Genomic DNA, 16,570 nt, shown 5'->3' with positions numbered 1-16,570 from the left:
GTTCCAGGTCTTCAGCTGCACTCATGACTCCCTACCCCAATTTTCTTTCTCCTGTGCTGCCCTCATTCTCCATTGCCACCACACCAAGCTCAGTTACCCAACTCACACTTAACAGCAGATCTGGCCTGCAAGAGGGAGGGGCATCACTGAAAAGTGTCCCCTCTTCTGAAATGGGACAGTGCCTTCTGTCAGTGGAGTGACTTCCACTGCATAAAAACCTCAGCACCCTTTTTTCATTTTCATGTCTTCTTTTGTGTTTTGCCCATGGGTGATTGATTGATTAGGCATCCTTCAGTCTCGAGAGACTATGGTAACGTGCTCTGTATGGAGGACTTGGAACAGCATCTAGTGGGGCTGAGAAGGCCAATTCGAAAGTAACCATCCCTTCCACACTGAAGACAAATACAATCTGTCCCCTGTCCAGCTCCTTGATTTTGCTGCTTTCGGGACTCCCTCTTTGCCTTGGCCTGCCAGACAAGGGTCTCTTCAAATTGCGAGAGGCCATGATGCAACGCCTGCCTCCAGGCTGAACGCTCAGATGTCAGTTTCCCATCTGTTGAGGTCCATTCTTAAGGCCTTCAGATCCCGTTTGCAGATCTCCTTGTATTGCAGCTGTGGTCTCCCTCTGGGGCAATTTTGCTGCACTAATTCTCCATACAGGAGATTGTGGCAATTAACTCTGAAGCTCCTATTTCCCCAGGCCTTCACGAGGTTCTTGCCCTTCTTCTTTCTTCGCTGCCATCAGGTATTGCTGCTTTAATATCATTAAATCATGGAGACTTGTGTGCCTTTAAAACTTAAGTCATTTATTAGATCAGGGAAGTTGATATATAATTAATATTCAATAGGTAAATCATAGGTTGATAATCACTGGTATTTGAATCAATTCTGTTTTAACTCTAAAACTCTATTAACTCTCTGTTCCATTCAGTGTTCTTACAGACCTCTAACTCACTCTTAGTTCACTTTTACGTTTCAAACTGTCTCCCTCACAGAATCTCCCCTCGTACTCCATACACCCGCCTTTATATCCAGCCCCCTCCCTCCTTAGCTCCGCCTTCCGCCCACTCATAAGCTCCTTCTTCACTGTTCAGCTGTGACGGATAGGTGAGGGCAGAGCTGCTCGCTACAGAGATCTTTTGGAATCAGATGTCAACGGGATCTGATGTTGAGCCATCAAAAACTACAGTGCCCTTCATTCCCTCATGAAAGGACCTGATGATGTTAAGGACTTGAGGTGGACATCCAATCTTGGGAAGTATTTTTAAAAGGCCACCCCTGCTAACCAAATCAAAGACCTTTGTGAGATCTATGAAGACCACAAAGAGTGGCTGTTGTTGTTCCCTGCATTTCTCCTGCAACTGTCTGAGGGAGAATACCATGTCAGTGGTGGATCTATTAGCTCGAAATCCACACTGTGATTCTGGATAGACTCTGTCTGCAAGCACCTGGAGCCTCTTCAGCACAACATGGGCAAGCAGCTTCCCTACAACGCTAAGAAGAGAGATGCCATGGTAGTTATTGCAGTCGCCCCTGTCTCCTTTGTTGTTATACAGTGTGATGATGTTTGCTTCGTTTTTGAATTCTTGTTGTGCTCTGTAAAACATTTTGTGAGTATCTTTGTATTGTACCTTTTTAATGTGCACTCCAGTTCGATATTATATTTTGGTTTCTCGGGTTTATGGTTTCAATTTTGTGTGTGTGCTCTTCATGTAAACTTTTTGTGTAGATATATATATTGTTGCTCTGATTTTTGTTGCTTTTCTTTTGTACAATTTTTCTTTGTGTCTTTTTTAACCCTTTTAATAGTGTGCATGAATATATGTTTTCCTCGAATCTTAATTTAATTTCAGAGTTTTCGTTTTGAAATTTTTACTTCTTGGTCGCGGTTTGTTTTTATGCCCTTTTTATATTTCTTTTTGCATCTTAAAATTCATTTGTAACTAAATTATTAAATGTTACTGTTTTTTTCGGCATTTCATTTTCTTGCAATTGAATTTTATTTTCATGGGTCATTGGATTTAAGTGTATTGAATGAATGAATGAATGAATGAATGAATGAATGAATGAATGAATGAGATATCGCTGCAGGGAGGGGGGCAGATAACTTCCTCAATGGCTCAAGGGGGCATTTCTTTCAAAAAGGTTAAGAACCACTGCTCTGGACCACCAGTCTATATATATATTCTGTATTTCCAACTCTTCTTTAGACCTTAGCTCACGGTCCTTTTTCAATAAGTCTTGATATCTTAGGAGCTTGACTTTCGTCATTAGATTGGGTTGAGTAAAGGCCTCTATAGGTGATACCCATACTGGTATTTTGGTAGATTGGTTGAATAATCTTTGTCCAGGTCCCTACCAAAGCTCTTCTTATCTTATGTGAATTCAAATGTTTTGTACTTTGTCTTTTTCATACCACAGAAAAGCATGTCATCCACTCTGCAGAACAAGTCCTTCCAAGTTGAGTAATCTATCATTTTCCAAAATTATCCATTCTTGTATCCAGTCTAATACGCAGGATCTATAGTACAAAACCCAGTCTGGAAGACCAAAACCTGCCCTCTGTTTGGCATCTTGCATTTCTTTAATTTTAATTCTTGGTTTTTTACCTTGCCATACAAATCTCATAATTATCTTATTGAGTTCTTGAAAAAAGAAACTTTTCATTTTCGTAGCAGTGTCTGCCTGCTTTAGAAAAAGCAAAGCATTCTGAAGTCTTTTCTACCCCTAATATTTTATTCAGAAAAAAATTGGAAGCCATGTGAGGACTTGAAATGAAGCCACAAGGAACTTGACTCTCTCCTTCCTCCTTTCTCATGACAGTCGTAGACAGTGTCACAGATTTGGCAACAAGAAAATGCAGAGTTATTGAAGACACTTACAAGTTCTTCTTTTGCAAGACGGTTGTATTTACAGTATTTACAAGTATTTACAGGCAGGCATCACATCAGAACTCTTTACACAAACGGACATAGTGGATAGCAGCAAATGGTGAAGAAAGAAAATGATACACACTGTTCTCTTATATACATGTACATGGCATCTCTAGTCCAATCAGAAGACACATGACTTCATCTTCTGCACCTGGTGTCTTCTTATTTCCAGACATTGCATCATCTTCAGAGTGACTCAGCATACTCACATCTGTGCACAATGGCAGCTCGTTAATAATACATTTATTCAGGTTCAGGCCTACAAAATTTTTATATTCTGACAGACAGAGCCAAACCCTTGAATGTATTCGCGAAGGCTTTCACAGCCGGGATCTAATGCTTGTTGTGGGTTTTTCGGGCTCTGGCCGTGTTCTGAAGGTTGTTCTTCCTGACGTTTCGCCAGTTTCTGTGGCCGGCATCTTCAGAGGACAACTTGCTGTCCTCTGAAGATGCCGGCCACAGAGACTGGCGAAACGTCAGGAAGAACAACCTTCAGAACATGGCCAAAGAGCCCGAAAAACCCACGACAACCAAACCCTTCACTTGATCCCCAGAGAGATTTCCTTCTGTTCTGCACTCCTCATGGCATCTTCTCTCTTTTTTTCTCCATCAGGTAAGAAACAGGAGAATCAAAATTATATGGATCTACTTCTTCTGCCACTGAAAAGAGGAGAAACTCGCCTAAATTTACATGAAAGAACTCGTGTGAAAAAAAGCAATATAAATACACAGAATCTGGACGGAGCCTCCGCCTTACCACTAGTGTCAGTAGACGACAAATAACTCACAGAGTAGGAAGACTATAAAAACATGGAGTGTAGAGACAGCTTCCAAGTCAGCAGCCAACTTAGTTTCGATCAACAAACTCACACAGGGGAGAAACGATATAAATGTATGGAATGTGGAAAGAGCTTCACTCAGAGTAGGAACCTTAGATCCCATCAAAGAAGTCACACAGGGGAGAAACCGTATAAATGCATGGAATGTGGGAAGAGCTTCAATCAGAGCTCTGACCTTAGTTCCCATCAAAGAACTCACACTGGGGACAAACCATTTAAATGCATGGAATGTGGAAAGTGCTTCACTCAGGCCAGTGCCCTGAGTTCCCATCAAAGAACTCACACAGGAGAGCAACCCTATAATGGCACGGAATGTGGAAAGAGCTTCACTCAGGGCAGTACCCTGAGTTCCCATCAAAGAACTCTCACAGGGGAGAAACCGTATAAATGCATGGAATGTGGAAAGAGCTTCACTCACGGCAGTAACCTGAGTAGACACCAAAGAACTCACACTGGGGAGAAACCATATAAATGCATGGAATGTGGAAAGAGCTTCAGTCAAAGCACTCACCTGAGTTCCCATCACAGAACTCACACAGGGGAGCAACCCTATAAATGCATGGAATGTGGAAAGAGCTTCAGTCGCAGCAGTACCCTGAGTTCCCATCAAAGAACTCACACAGGGGAGCAACCCTATAAATGCATGGAATGTGGAAAGAGCTTCAGTCACACCAGTCACCTGAGTTCCCATCAACGAACTCATACAGGAGAGAAACCATATAAATGTACAGAATGTGGAAAGAGCTTCAGTCACACCAGTCACCTGAGTTCCCATCAACGAACTCATACAGGAGAGAAACCATATAAATGTACAGAATGTGGAAAGAGCTTCAGTCAAAACATTCACCTTAGTTCCCATCAAAGAACTCACACTGGTGAGAAACCTTATAAATGCATGGAATGTGGAAAGAACTTCAGTTGGAGCTCTAACCTGCATTGCCATCAAAGAACTCACACAGGGGAGAAACCATATAAATGCATGGAATGTGGAAAGAGCTTCAGTGAGAGCAGCCACCTTAGTTCCCATCAAAGATCTCACACTGGGGAGAAACCATATGAATGCATGGAATGTGGAAAGTGCTTCAGTCACAGCGGTCAACTGAATAGACATCAAAGAACTCACACTGGTGAGAAACCCTATAAATGCATGGAATGTGGAAAGAGCTTCAGTCAGGTCAGTAGCCTGCATTCCCATCAAAGAACTCACACAGGGGAGAAACCATATAAATGCATGGTATGTGGAAAAAGTTTCAGTTGCAGGAGTCACCGAAGTATCCATCGAAGAACTCACACTGGAGAGAAACCATTTAAATGTACGGAATGTGAAAAAAGCTTCCGTGACAGTGGATCATATACTAAACATCTAAGAACTCACACTGGGGAGAAACCGTATAAATGCTTGGAATGTGAAAAGAGCTTTACTCTGAGCTCTAAACTTAGTTCTCATCTAAGAACACACACAGGAGAGCAACCCTATAAATGCATGGAATGTGGAAGGAGCTTCACTCAAAGCAGTGGCCTGAGTTCCCATCAAAGAACTCACACAAGGGAGAAACCCTATAAATGCATGGAATGTGGAAGGAGCTTCACTCACGGCAGTAACCTGAGTAGACACCAAAGAACTCACACAGGGGCGCAACCCTATAAATGCATGGAATGTGGAAGGAGCTTCACTCAGGTCAGTGCCCTGAGTTCCCATCAAAGAACTCACACAGGAGAGCAACCCTATAAAGGCATGGAATGTGGAAAGAGCTACACTCAGGCAGTGCCCTGAGTTCCCATCAAAGAACCCACACAGGGGAGAAACCCTATAAATGCATGGAATGTGGAAAGAGCTTCATTCAAAGCAGTCACCTGAGTTCCCATCAAAAAACTCACACTGGTGAGAAACCTTATAAATGCATGGAATGTGGAAAAAGCTTCAGTGATAGGAGATCATATACTAAACATTAAAGAACTCACACGGGAGAAATGTTATAAATGCATGGAATATGCAAAAAGATTCTATAGAAGCAGTTACCTTAGCATACATGATAGAATGATGTCAATACGAATCCAAGGCAGACCATTCAACATCACAATAATCCAAGTTTATGCACCAACCAGCATTGCTGAGGAGACTGAAATTGAACAATTCTATGAAGATTTACAACACCTTCTAGAACTGACACCAAAGAAAGATGTTCTTCTCATTCTAGGGGAATGGAATGCTAAAGTAGGGAGCCAAGAGATAAAAGGAACAACAGGGAAGTTTGGCCTTGGAGTTCAGAACGAAGCAGGACAAAGGCTAATAGAGTTTTGTCAAGAGAACAAGCTGGTCATCACAAACACTCTTTTCCAACAACACAAGAGGCGACTCTATACATGGAAATCACCAGATGAGCAATATCGAAATCAGATTGATTATATTCTCTGCAGCCAAAGATGGAGAAGCTCTATACAGTCAGCAAAAACAAGACCTGGAGCTGACTGCGGTTCTGATCATCAGCTTCTCATAGCAAAATTCAAGCTTAGACTGAAGAGATTAGGAAAAACCACTGGGCCACTCAGGTATAATCTAAACCAAATCCCTTATGAATATGCAGTGGAAGTAAAGAACAGATTTAAGGAACTAGATTTGGTGGACAGAGTGCCTGAAGAACTTTGGATAGAGGCTCGTAACATTGTCCAGGAGGCAGCAACGAAAACCATCCCAAAGAAAAGGAAATGCAAGAAAGCAAAGTGGCTTTCCAACGAGGCCTTAGAAATAGCAGAGAGGAGAAGGGAAGCAAAATGCAAGGGAGATAGGGAAAGTTACAGAAACTTGAATGCAGACTTCCAAAGAATAGCAAGGAGAGACAAGAGGGCCTTCTTAAATGAACAATGCAAAGAAATAGAGGAAGATAACAGAAAAGGAAAGACCAGAGATCTGTTCAGGAAAATTGGACATATTAGAGGAACATTTTGCGCAAAGATGAACATGATAAAAGACAAAAATGGGAAGGAGCTAACAGAAGCAGAAGGCGTCAAGACAAGGTGGCAAGAATACACAGAGGAATTATATCAGAAAGATTTGGATATCCCGGACAACCCAGACAATGTAGTTGCTGACCTTGAGCCAGACATCCTGGAGAGCGAAGTCATGTGGGCCTTAGAAAGCCTGGCTAACAACAAGGCCAGTGGAGGTGATGGCATTCCAGTTGAACTATTTAAAATCTTGAAAGATGATGCTGTTAAGGTGCTACATTCAATATGCCAGCAAGTTTGGAAAACTCAACAGTGGCCAGAGGATTGGAAAAGATCAGTCTACATCCCAATCCCAAAGAAAGGCAGTGCCAAAGAATGCTCCAACTACCGTACAATTGCACTCATTTCACACGCTAGCAAGGTTATGCTCAAAATCCTACAAGGTAGGCTTCAGCAGTATGTGGACCGAGAACTCCCAGAAGTACAAGCTGGATTCCGAAGAGGCAGAGGAACTCGAGACCAAATTGCTAACTTGCGCTGGATTATGGAGAAAGCCAGAGAGTTCCAGAAAAATATCTACTTCTGCTTCATTGACTATGCGAAAGCCTTTGACTGTGTGGACCACAGCAAACTATGGCAAGTTCTTAAAGAAATGGGAGTGCCTGACCACTTGATCTGTCTCCTGAGAAACCTATATGTGGGACAGGAAGCAACAGTTATTTAACAGCTTATTTAACTTATATGCAGAATACATCATGCGGAAGGCTGGACTGGAAGAAACCCAAGCCGGAATTAAGATTGCCGGAAGAAATATCAACAACCTCCGATATGCAGATGATACCACTCTGATGGCAGAAAGTGAGGAGGAATTAAAGAACCTTGTAATGAGAGTGAAAGAGGAGAGTGCAAAAAACGGTCTGAAACTCAACATCAAAAAAACTAAGATCATGGCCACTGGTCCCATCACCTCCTGGGAAATAGAAGGGGAAGATATGGAGGCAGTGTCAAATTTTATCTTCCTGGGCTCCATGATCACTGCAGATGGAGACAGCAGCCCTGAAATTAAAAGGCGCCTTCTTCTTGGGAGGAAAGCGATGACAAATCTTGACAGCATCTTGAAAAGCAGAGACATCACCTTGCCGACAAAAGTCCGAATAGTCAAAGCTATGGTTTTTCCTGTCGTGATGTATGGAAGTGAGAGCTGGACCATAAAGAAAGCAGACCGCCGAAGAATTGATGCCTTTGAATTGTGGTGCTGGAGGAGGCTCTTGAGAATCCCCTGGACTTCAAGGAGAACAAACCTATCAGTTCTAAAGGAAATCAACCCTGAATGCTCACTTGAAGGACAGATCCTGAAGCTGAGGCTCCAGTACTTTGGCCATCTCATGAGAAGAAAAGAGTCCTTGGAAAAAACCTTGATGTTGGGAAGGTGTGATGGCAAGAGGAGAAGGGGACGACCGAGGATGAGATGGCTGGACAGTGTCTGCGAAGCAACCAACATGAACCTGCCACAACTCCGGGAGGCAGTGGAAGACAGGAGGGCCTGGCGTGCTCTGGTCCATGGGGTCACGAAGAGTCGGACACGACTAAACGACTAAACACACACACACACATAAAAGAATTCAAACAAGGGAGAAACTACAGTCCCTTGCAAGACAAGTGCCTCGTAGGACAAAAAACTCGCAAGACAAATGGTTTTGGCAATGGGGTTGATGACGCGCAGGACAGATGTTCCTATGGCCGTGCTTTGCAAGAAGAATGTTTTCCGTTTTTTCTTCCTGCTTCATGTTTGCTGATTTTTAAATGTTTTCTTATGATGTTTTAAAAGTTAGTTTTTTGATTGCATTTTTTTAATCATATGCACTATATGTATGGCTTTAAAGAGCACGTAATAAACCCTTTGTAAACCAAATTTGACTTTGTTCTGACTTTTTTTGTCCATAGGAACACATTAGTTAGATTTCAATGAATTCTGATGGGAAAACACTTTTCGCGAGAAGAATTTTTTGCAAGATAACGTTAACTGCGGAACGAATTACCTTTGTGTTGTGAGGCACCACTGTACATTTCTGCATGGAATTTGGAAAGAGTTTCAGTCACAGCAATAACCTTGGTTTACATGAAAGAACTCATATGGGGAGAAACCATTTATATGTGAGGAGTGAGGAAACAGCTTCAGTCAGAAACCATTCAGTCAGAAGCCCTTGATCCCTTTTTACAGACAGTAGCTGAGGTGGCCAGTGCCTCGTCTTGTCTGGCGAGGTTAACTTGCTTTCTTCCTGTGATGTCCAAGGAGGTGGACAGAGTGCTTGTGCGCTCTCTTGCCACCACCTCATCTTTAGACCCTTGCCAAGCTTAGCTCATCAAAGCAGCCAAACTGGTAACAACAGAATATGCCACTGCAAAAAAATTAATGGGTTTCTCCAGAAGGGCATGGTTCCATTCAAAAGAAACCTAATTTCGTGTTGGACAAAGTTGGGGATTGTAGGCCCATCAGCAATGTTTCCTTCTTGAGTAAAGTGATCGAGGGGGTGGTGGCTGATCAGCTCCAGGCCCTCCTGGAGAACACTGATGCCCTTGACACGTTCCAGTCAGCATTGGTCACCCTGCAGGAGAACCTCCTGAGGGAGGCCGATGAGCAATATTTCCTTGTGAGTCCTCCTTGATATCTCAGCAGCCTTTGATATCGTTGGCCACGGTATCCTACTGGGGCAGCTCTCCGAGCTGTGGATCAGTGGCCTCACTTTGGTGTGGCTCCTTTCCTTCACGGAGGACCGTCTCCAGAGAGTGCAGCTTGGAGAGATGACTTCCGCCCTGTGGATCCTCAATTGTGGGGTTCCTCAGGGGTCGATCATCTTGCCAATGCTGTTTAAAATCTATCTGAGGCTGCTGGGTGAGGTCATTTGGAATTGTGGGGCCCGGTGCCATCAATAAGTTGATGACACCCAGCTTTACCTCTCCTTTTTTCCAACTGATGTGGATGCTATTCCGACCCTTGAACGCTGCTTGGAGAACGTCCTGGGGTGGAAGAGGGCAAATGGACTGAGGTTGAATCCAGACAAGAGGGAAATCTTGTGAATGGGCGGCCATGGCATAAGTAGGTTGGGCAACTCCCTCTCCTTCGGGGGAGTGACTCTTCCCACGAATAGTGAGGTTCGCCGTGTGTTGGACCAGGCCTTGTGAGACCTGGGTTCAAATCCCTCCAGCCACAGAAGCTGACTTGACAGTTGGGAATGAGGGAGAACCCCACCTTGAACTGCTCCCATACCTCGAGAGCCCCCTTAGGAGGGGCACCGCAGTGTCCTTGATAAAGTGTCGGGTTGGGACCTGGGTTCAAAGGTCTTCTCAACCAAGGAAACTAGTGGGAATGGGTTAGCCATGGGTAAAGGTAAAGGTTCCCCTTCACAATTTGTCCAGTCGCATCCGACGCTAGGGGGCAGTGCTCATCTCCGTTTCCAACCCATGGAGCTAGCATTTGTCCGAAGACAGTCTTCCGTGGTCACGTGGCCAGCGCGACTAGACACGGAACGCCGTGACCTTCCCACTGTGGTGGTACCTATTTATCTACTCACATTTTTGTATTTTGCATGTTTTTGAGCCACTAGGTTGGTGGGAGCTGGGACAGGCGATGGGGGCTCACTCCTTCGCGTGGATTCAATCTTATGACTTCAGGTCTTCTGACCTTACAGCACAAAGGCTTCTGTGGTTTAACCCGCAGCACCACCACATCCCTAATAGCCATAGGGAACACCTCTTTAATCATCTCACTTCTCTCACCGTGGGTCAGAAGCAATCTCACAGCATGGGAAGACTGCAGGACCTGTTATGTCTCTCCATTTTTTAATTTGTATTTCCAAATGGACTGACCGGTTCTCCCGCCTTGAAGAACGTTTCAGCTTGGAAGGAGGACGGAGACCCAAGCAGCCTTCTGAGCCCACCGGCGCCCAGAAAGCCCACCCAGACCGACCTCTCCTCTCCAGTCACCCGATCGATTTCTGCTGGTTATGTCCTTCCATTATCATGGGACCCTTCGTTATTTTGGTCCCTGTGTGTCATGGGGTTGCCCACCCAAAGTGAGCAGTTTAGATCTCAGGACTTTTCTCGCCTGCTGTCTTCCAACCCCCCAACCTCGCTTAGGTTTCACTCTTCCCTTGGAGCTCACTCCAAACCTCTCAGGGGCTTGGAAAGGCGGCCACCGAGGGTGGGGGGCCTTGGTGTTAGCTGTCCTTGCTGTAAAGCATTTCATGATCCCTTGGTCTGGAACTGATGCTTCAGACCCATTCACTCTGCAAAAGACCCGCTGGGAGAGGGAAACTCCCCAGATCCAAAGAGGCTGGATCACCTTTTCCTGTCCTTCTCTCCTCCTGCCCTCCGTGTGGAAGGACTGAAGCGCCTTCAGCCTCTTTCCAAAGTCTCTTTTTGCTCCACCCCATGGAGAGCCACAAATGGGAGGCAGGAGGGCGAATCCCTAGGAAGAAGGAGCGAGGGGTAGGTCTTCTGCACAGCCGATGGCCCTAAATTGTGCATTCAGAAACCAAAGACCAGAACAGTTTTGGCCCTGCGGGAAGAACAACTTCCAACAGAAGACCATTCCTGGGGAGATTTATCTCCCTTTCAGCCTCTGCTATGAAAGATCACACGGAGGAAAGTCCACCAGCTTCTCTGTCCTGCTTCTCTCCTGCCTGTCCTTCAGAAAAAGACGGTCTGTGTTCACAAGCAACACAACAAGGAAGCTGCCAAGCCGGGGGGGGAGGAGAGGAGTCGTCCCAACCCCTCCTGGAGTTGATCCTCAACTCAGGATCTGGTCTGGAGAGGGATCGGGTTAGCCCTCCTCTCTGCCAGATTTTCCATGAAAACACAGAACACACACACGATTAAGTCCTAGGGCAGTGATGGCAAACAGTTTTGGTTTAGAAAAAACAGCTCATACAGTGGTCTGAACTAATCAACACCTTTGGTCTTAAAAGAAAAACACAATAACAGAGATTTCAATAATACAAACAGTTTTTTTTACTGAAAAATAACCATCAACTCTAGTAAAATGGGAAAAAAATGTTTAAAGTTATACATTGTACACGTAACCCGAAGCCAGGTAATTTATATAAACTTTTAAAATAATTATGTGCATGTGTTTTTGGATAAGTGTTACTCAGCTTGTGGTTATATGCCAGACTGACATTGTAGGGGACAAGCCTCACCCCGGGTCCTTTCCCTGTTTCTACAACTCCTAGTGCGTTGAATTTGGCATGCTTTTTGGTGTTGTATGCATGCTGATAATTTGTCAAACCTTGGCTCATAGGCCGTTAGTTTGAGAGCAACGCAGGCAGCGCTGAGGTCCTCTGTCAGTCTGTTTCTGGCATCAGAGTTGATCTCATTCAAAGCTGAAAACAGCTGCTCCCAAGCATAAGACGACCCAAACAAAGTAAGAAGAGCAATCCCAAGGGCTTTCATTGACTTAAACAATTTGGCAGAGAATTCCACACTTTAAGGATTACATTTTCAGAACGACCAACTGCACTGTCCATTGTCATCCCCTCGCACTCTATCTTCTCCAGTGTCGCACGCAGGTCATAGAATTTATCTTTCCAGATAGAGGTTTCTTGAAATTCCAATAGCTCCATTTCGAGAGTTCCAAAATCTAACCACTGTAAGCAGGAAAGATCAAGTTCTTCAAATTTCGCTTTATCTGGAGAAGTAAGAAAACACAGAGTTGTCTCCATCTTACGGAACTGTAAAAATCTGTTACTAAAATTCTCCATTGCAGCTGCTACAAGGCTCGAAAATTCCTTGCAGATTTCCTGATGGCTTGTAGGATCGTCCGTAAATGTTGCGGAATTTTCCAAATACATTTTTAGATTGGGAAAATAGTCCAGCTGCCCACTTTCAAGGTCTCTCTCAAAAACCCGCAGCTTTCTCTCAAATGTTCTGATGTCACAAAACATCCTTTCTGCCGTTTTCCCTAAACCTTGGAGTTTCTCGTTCAGTACATTGAAGTGTGCCGTAAAATCTGTAAAAAACATGAGGTCAGTAAGCCAGGCCGTATCAGTGAGCTGTGGCTGTCCTTGCTCCTTTTCAGTCATAAACAGCCTAATTTCATCCAAGCAGGCGACAAATCTCTCCAGGACCCGTCCTCTGCTCAGCCACCGGATATTGTTGCACATAAGTAAAGAATTATACTGTGCCTGAACCTCATCGATAAGTGCTTGAAACTGTCCAAAATGAAGAGCATGAGCCATGATGTAGTTCACCATTTCTGTGACATCTCTGAGGATATTGACTATTTTTTTGCTGCTTTCCTTGGCCCAAAGAGCTTTTTGATATATAATACAAGGAAACTGAATGACCGGATGTTTTGCTTCCTTAACAAAGAACTGCATGAAACCAGATGTGACCCCCACCATGCAAGGCACCCCGTCACTAGTCGCTGAAACCACTTTTTCTGCTCTTATGTCTTGTGACAAAAATGCCTCCATCACAGCGTCGTAGATCTCTCTCCCTTGTCTCCTTCCAGGCAAAGACAACAGTTTCAACAGCTCTTCTCTCATGATGTCACCAACCGCATAACGCAAAATTACTGCCAGACTGGCATGGTTATTTATATCTTTGCTTTCATCCAAGCACATGGAGTAACAAGCTGCCTCTTATAAGTCGGCGGTGAGTTGCTCATGAACGTCGCTTGCCATACGCAGGATTCAATCTTTAACGGTATTTCTACTAAGTGGCATCTCACAGATGCGCTGCATGATTTGATCCTTGTTTGGGAAGTCGTGAAAAAGGGAATTACCCCCAGCCAGCATGGCCGTTTTGATCAAATCCCCATCGGAGAGGGGCCTGCCATGTTTTGCTATGCAGAGTGAAATTTGAAAGCTGGCAGCTGTCAGATGTTTTGTTTGATGATTAGAAGAGTGGGGAAAACTCGGATGCTGGGAGCGATGTTGCCTCAATCGCCCTTCAAGAAACTCTTTCCTTTCAGCTTCTCCAAGTTTGGCAACACTTTTGTGGTTGGATTCAAAGTGACATCTGACACTTGATGTGCGAGACACAACATTTTTACCGCACAGAATGCATGACGCTTTCCCATAGTGTTCAGTCATTCCAAATGACTCTGTCCAGGCCTCTTGGAACGATCTCCCACTATCTCTTTTCAGCTTTGCTGTTTTTGGTATACTCATTTCTTTTGTGTTCAAGATTTGGAGTCTACAAAAAAAAGTATATTTTTAAAAAAAGATGGATGAAGCACCCAACACAAATCTGTCCCTACCAAAAATATGTCACATTTACACATTTTTGTCTGTCTGGTTCTTTACTGATTCCACAAACTGACAGCTCTTTTAGAAAAAAAGGCAAGTGCGGAATGCTACAATGAATTCAATGCACCCTATTTATTAAGTACAGTGGTGCCCCGCATAGCGACATTAATCCGTTCATCGCTATGTGGAATCGTCGCTAAACGGATTGAAAATCCCCATAGGAATGCATTAAACATAGCTTAATGCGTTCCTATGGGGCCCTAAACTCACTGTTCAGCGAAGATCCTCCATAGCGCCCCCATTTTCGTGCCCTCAGTAAGCGAGGGCAGGGTGCGAAAACACTTGTGGTGGCCATTTGGGGCGTCCGGCGGCCATATTGGAACCGCCGAACAGCTGTTAAAAAACATCGCAATGGGAAGATCGGTAAGCGAAACGCTTACTGATTGTCGCAATGCGATTTTTGCCCTATCTAAACATCACAATGCGATCACTTTTGCGATCACAATTGCGACATCGCTATGCGGATTCGTCATTAAACAGTGTGCTCGTTAAGCGAGGCACCACTGTACATTGAAATCCTGGACTCGTTTCCTCCAGAGTAAGCCACCTTCAGAAAAACAGCGCTAGGTAGGAGTGCAAACTTTTAAAGTGTATATCCACATTTTATGCACTACATAAAGTGTATACACACATTTCGCATATTTGAAATGTACTGTTGGAAAAGAGATTTAAAGATATCATGACTTGTCAAGAGCGATAAGTAAAGCAAATTAAGTGTGGACTCTCATTAGAAGCTAAAAGAAATAATCAAACAAAGGGAATTGTACTACGGTGGCATCAGAAGACAAGCTCCCTGGAAAAGGCAGCAAGGCAGGAAAAAGTCCAATGCAGTAGGAAAAGAGGAGGACTGCACAGGAGATAAATAAAACCACAGTCTTTTGTTTGCAAGACCTTTTTGTTTGGTGCTGAGTGGTCGACCAGACCAGATGGATGGGATATAAATCAAATAAAAAAATAAATAAATGAACTCAAAGCAGGACCAAGAGCAGAAAGACTGGGATGCAGATTTGGGGGATAAACTATGTTACTCTTGCCTCCTTTGGGGATGAGAAAGAGAGAAACGGGATTGCTACACAGACCAGTCCTCTAATCCCAGGTGTGTCGGTTGTCTTTTACTCCGGGTTTTGCTGCTAAGCCCGACTCTGCTAAATCTTCCGGTTCTGCCCAGTTCCATTTTTAGAGTCTTAAACAGAATCTCGAAATACTCAGCTGTTCTCAACAGATGCTGCAGAGCTAAAGGCAGTGGAGATGAACTGAGGAAGGTTCCTTTGTTTTCCATGGTTTTATGAAAGAGTCAAGTCTCTCTCTCTCTCTCTCTCTCTCACACACACACACACACACACACACAGAGAGAGAGAGAGAGAGAGAGAGAGAGAGAGGAAAGTTCCTTTCTCATGGTTTTATGAGAGTCTATCACACACACCCTTTCCTGAAGAGGAAGCGGAGGTAGGAGGGAGCTGTGCTTGGGGGCCATTTTAGTTGGTGTGATCTTTTCTGGTAGGCTGACCCTTTGACCGCATGGTCTGAGGGGGCGTGGCTTTGCCTTTAAATTAGTGCCAGCAGAAGCTCTAAGCCCCTTTCCTGAAGAGGAAGCGGAGGTAGGAGGGAGCTGTGCTTGGGGGCCATTTTAGTTGGTGTGATCTTTTCTGGTAGGCTGACCCTTTGACCGCATGGTCTGAGGGGGCGTGGCTTTGCCTTTAAATTAGTGCCAGCAGAAGCTCTAAGCCCCTTTCCTGAAGAGGAAGCGGAGGTAGGAGGGAGCTGTGCTTGGGGGCCATTTTAGTTGGTGTGATCTTTTCTGGTAGGCTGACCCTTTGACCGCATGGTCTGAGGGGGCATGGCTTTGCCTTTAAATTAGTGCCAGCAGAAGCTCTAAGCCCCTTTCCTGAAGAGGAAGCGGAGGTAGGAGGGAGCTGTGCTTGGGGGCCATTTTAGTTGGTGTGATCTTTTCTGGTAGGCTGACCCTTTGACCGCATGGTCTGAGGGGGCGTGGCTTTGCCTTTAAATTAGTGCCAGCAGAAGCTCTAAGCCCCTTTCCTGAAGAGGAAGCGGAGGTAGGAGGGAGCTGTGCTTGGGGGCCATTTTAGTTGGTGTGATCTTTTCTGGTAGGCTGACCCTTTGACCGCATGGTCTGAGGGGGCGTGGCTTTGCCTTTAAATTAGTGCCAGCAGAAGCTCTAAGCCCCTTTCCTGAAGAGGAAGCGGAGGTAGGAGGGAGCTGTGCTTGGGGGCCATTTTAGTTGGTGTGATCTTTTCTGGTAGGCTGACCCTTTGACCGCATGGTCTGAGGGGGCGTGGCTTTGCCTTTAAATTAGTGCCAGCAGAAGCTCTAAGCCCCTTTCCTGAAGAGGAAGCGGAGGTAGGAGGGAGCTGTGCTTGGGGGCCATTTTAGTTGGTGTGATCTTTTCTGGTAGGCTGACCCTTTGACCGCATGGTCTGAGGGGGCGTGGCTTTGCCTTTAAATTAGTGCCAGCAGAAGCTCTAAGCCCCTTTCCTGAAGAGGAAGCGGAGGTAGGAGGGAGCTGTGCTTGGGGGCCATTTTA

At 44.8% G+C, this 16,570-nt stretch overlaps 1 protein-coding gene across 1 annotated transcript; it reads left to right on the top strand.

The window, feature by feature from the left end:
• Positions 1-3,743: 3,743 nt before the first annotated feature.
• Positions 3,744-8,630, top strand: LOC144587205 (uncharacterized). Its single transcript, XM_078387013.1, is given in 2 exon segments — positions 3,744-5,526; positions 5,529-8,630. Coding segments are annotated over 2 exon segments (1,980 nt in total). The 3' UTR covers positions 5,726-8,630.
• The last annotated feature ends 7,940 nt before the right edge of the window (positions 8,631-16,570 follow it).

This window comes from Pogona vitticeps, chromosome 2 (assembly GCF_051106095.1).
Source record: "Pogona vitticeps strain Pit_001003342236 chromosome 2, PviZW2.1, whole genome shotgun sequence".
In the NCBI taxonomy this organism is placed as follows: Eukaryota; Metazoa; Chordata; class Lepidosauria; order Squamata; family Agamidae; genus Pogona; species Pogona vitticeps.
The sequence above is the reverse complement of the archived record's forward strand: the minus strand, read 5'-3'. Positions and strand labels throughout refer to the sequence as shown.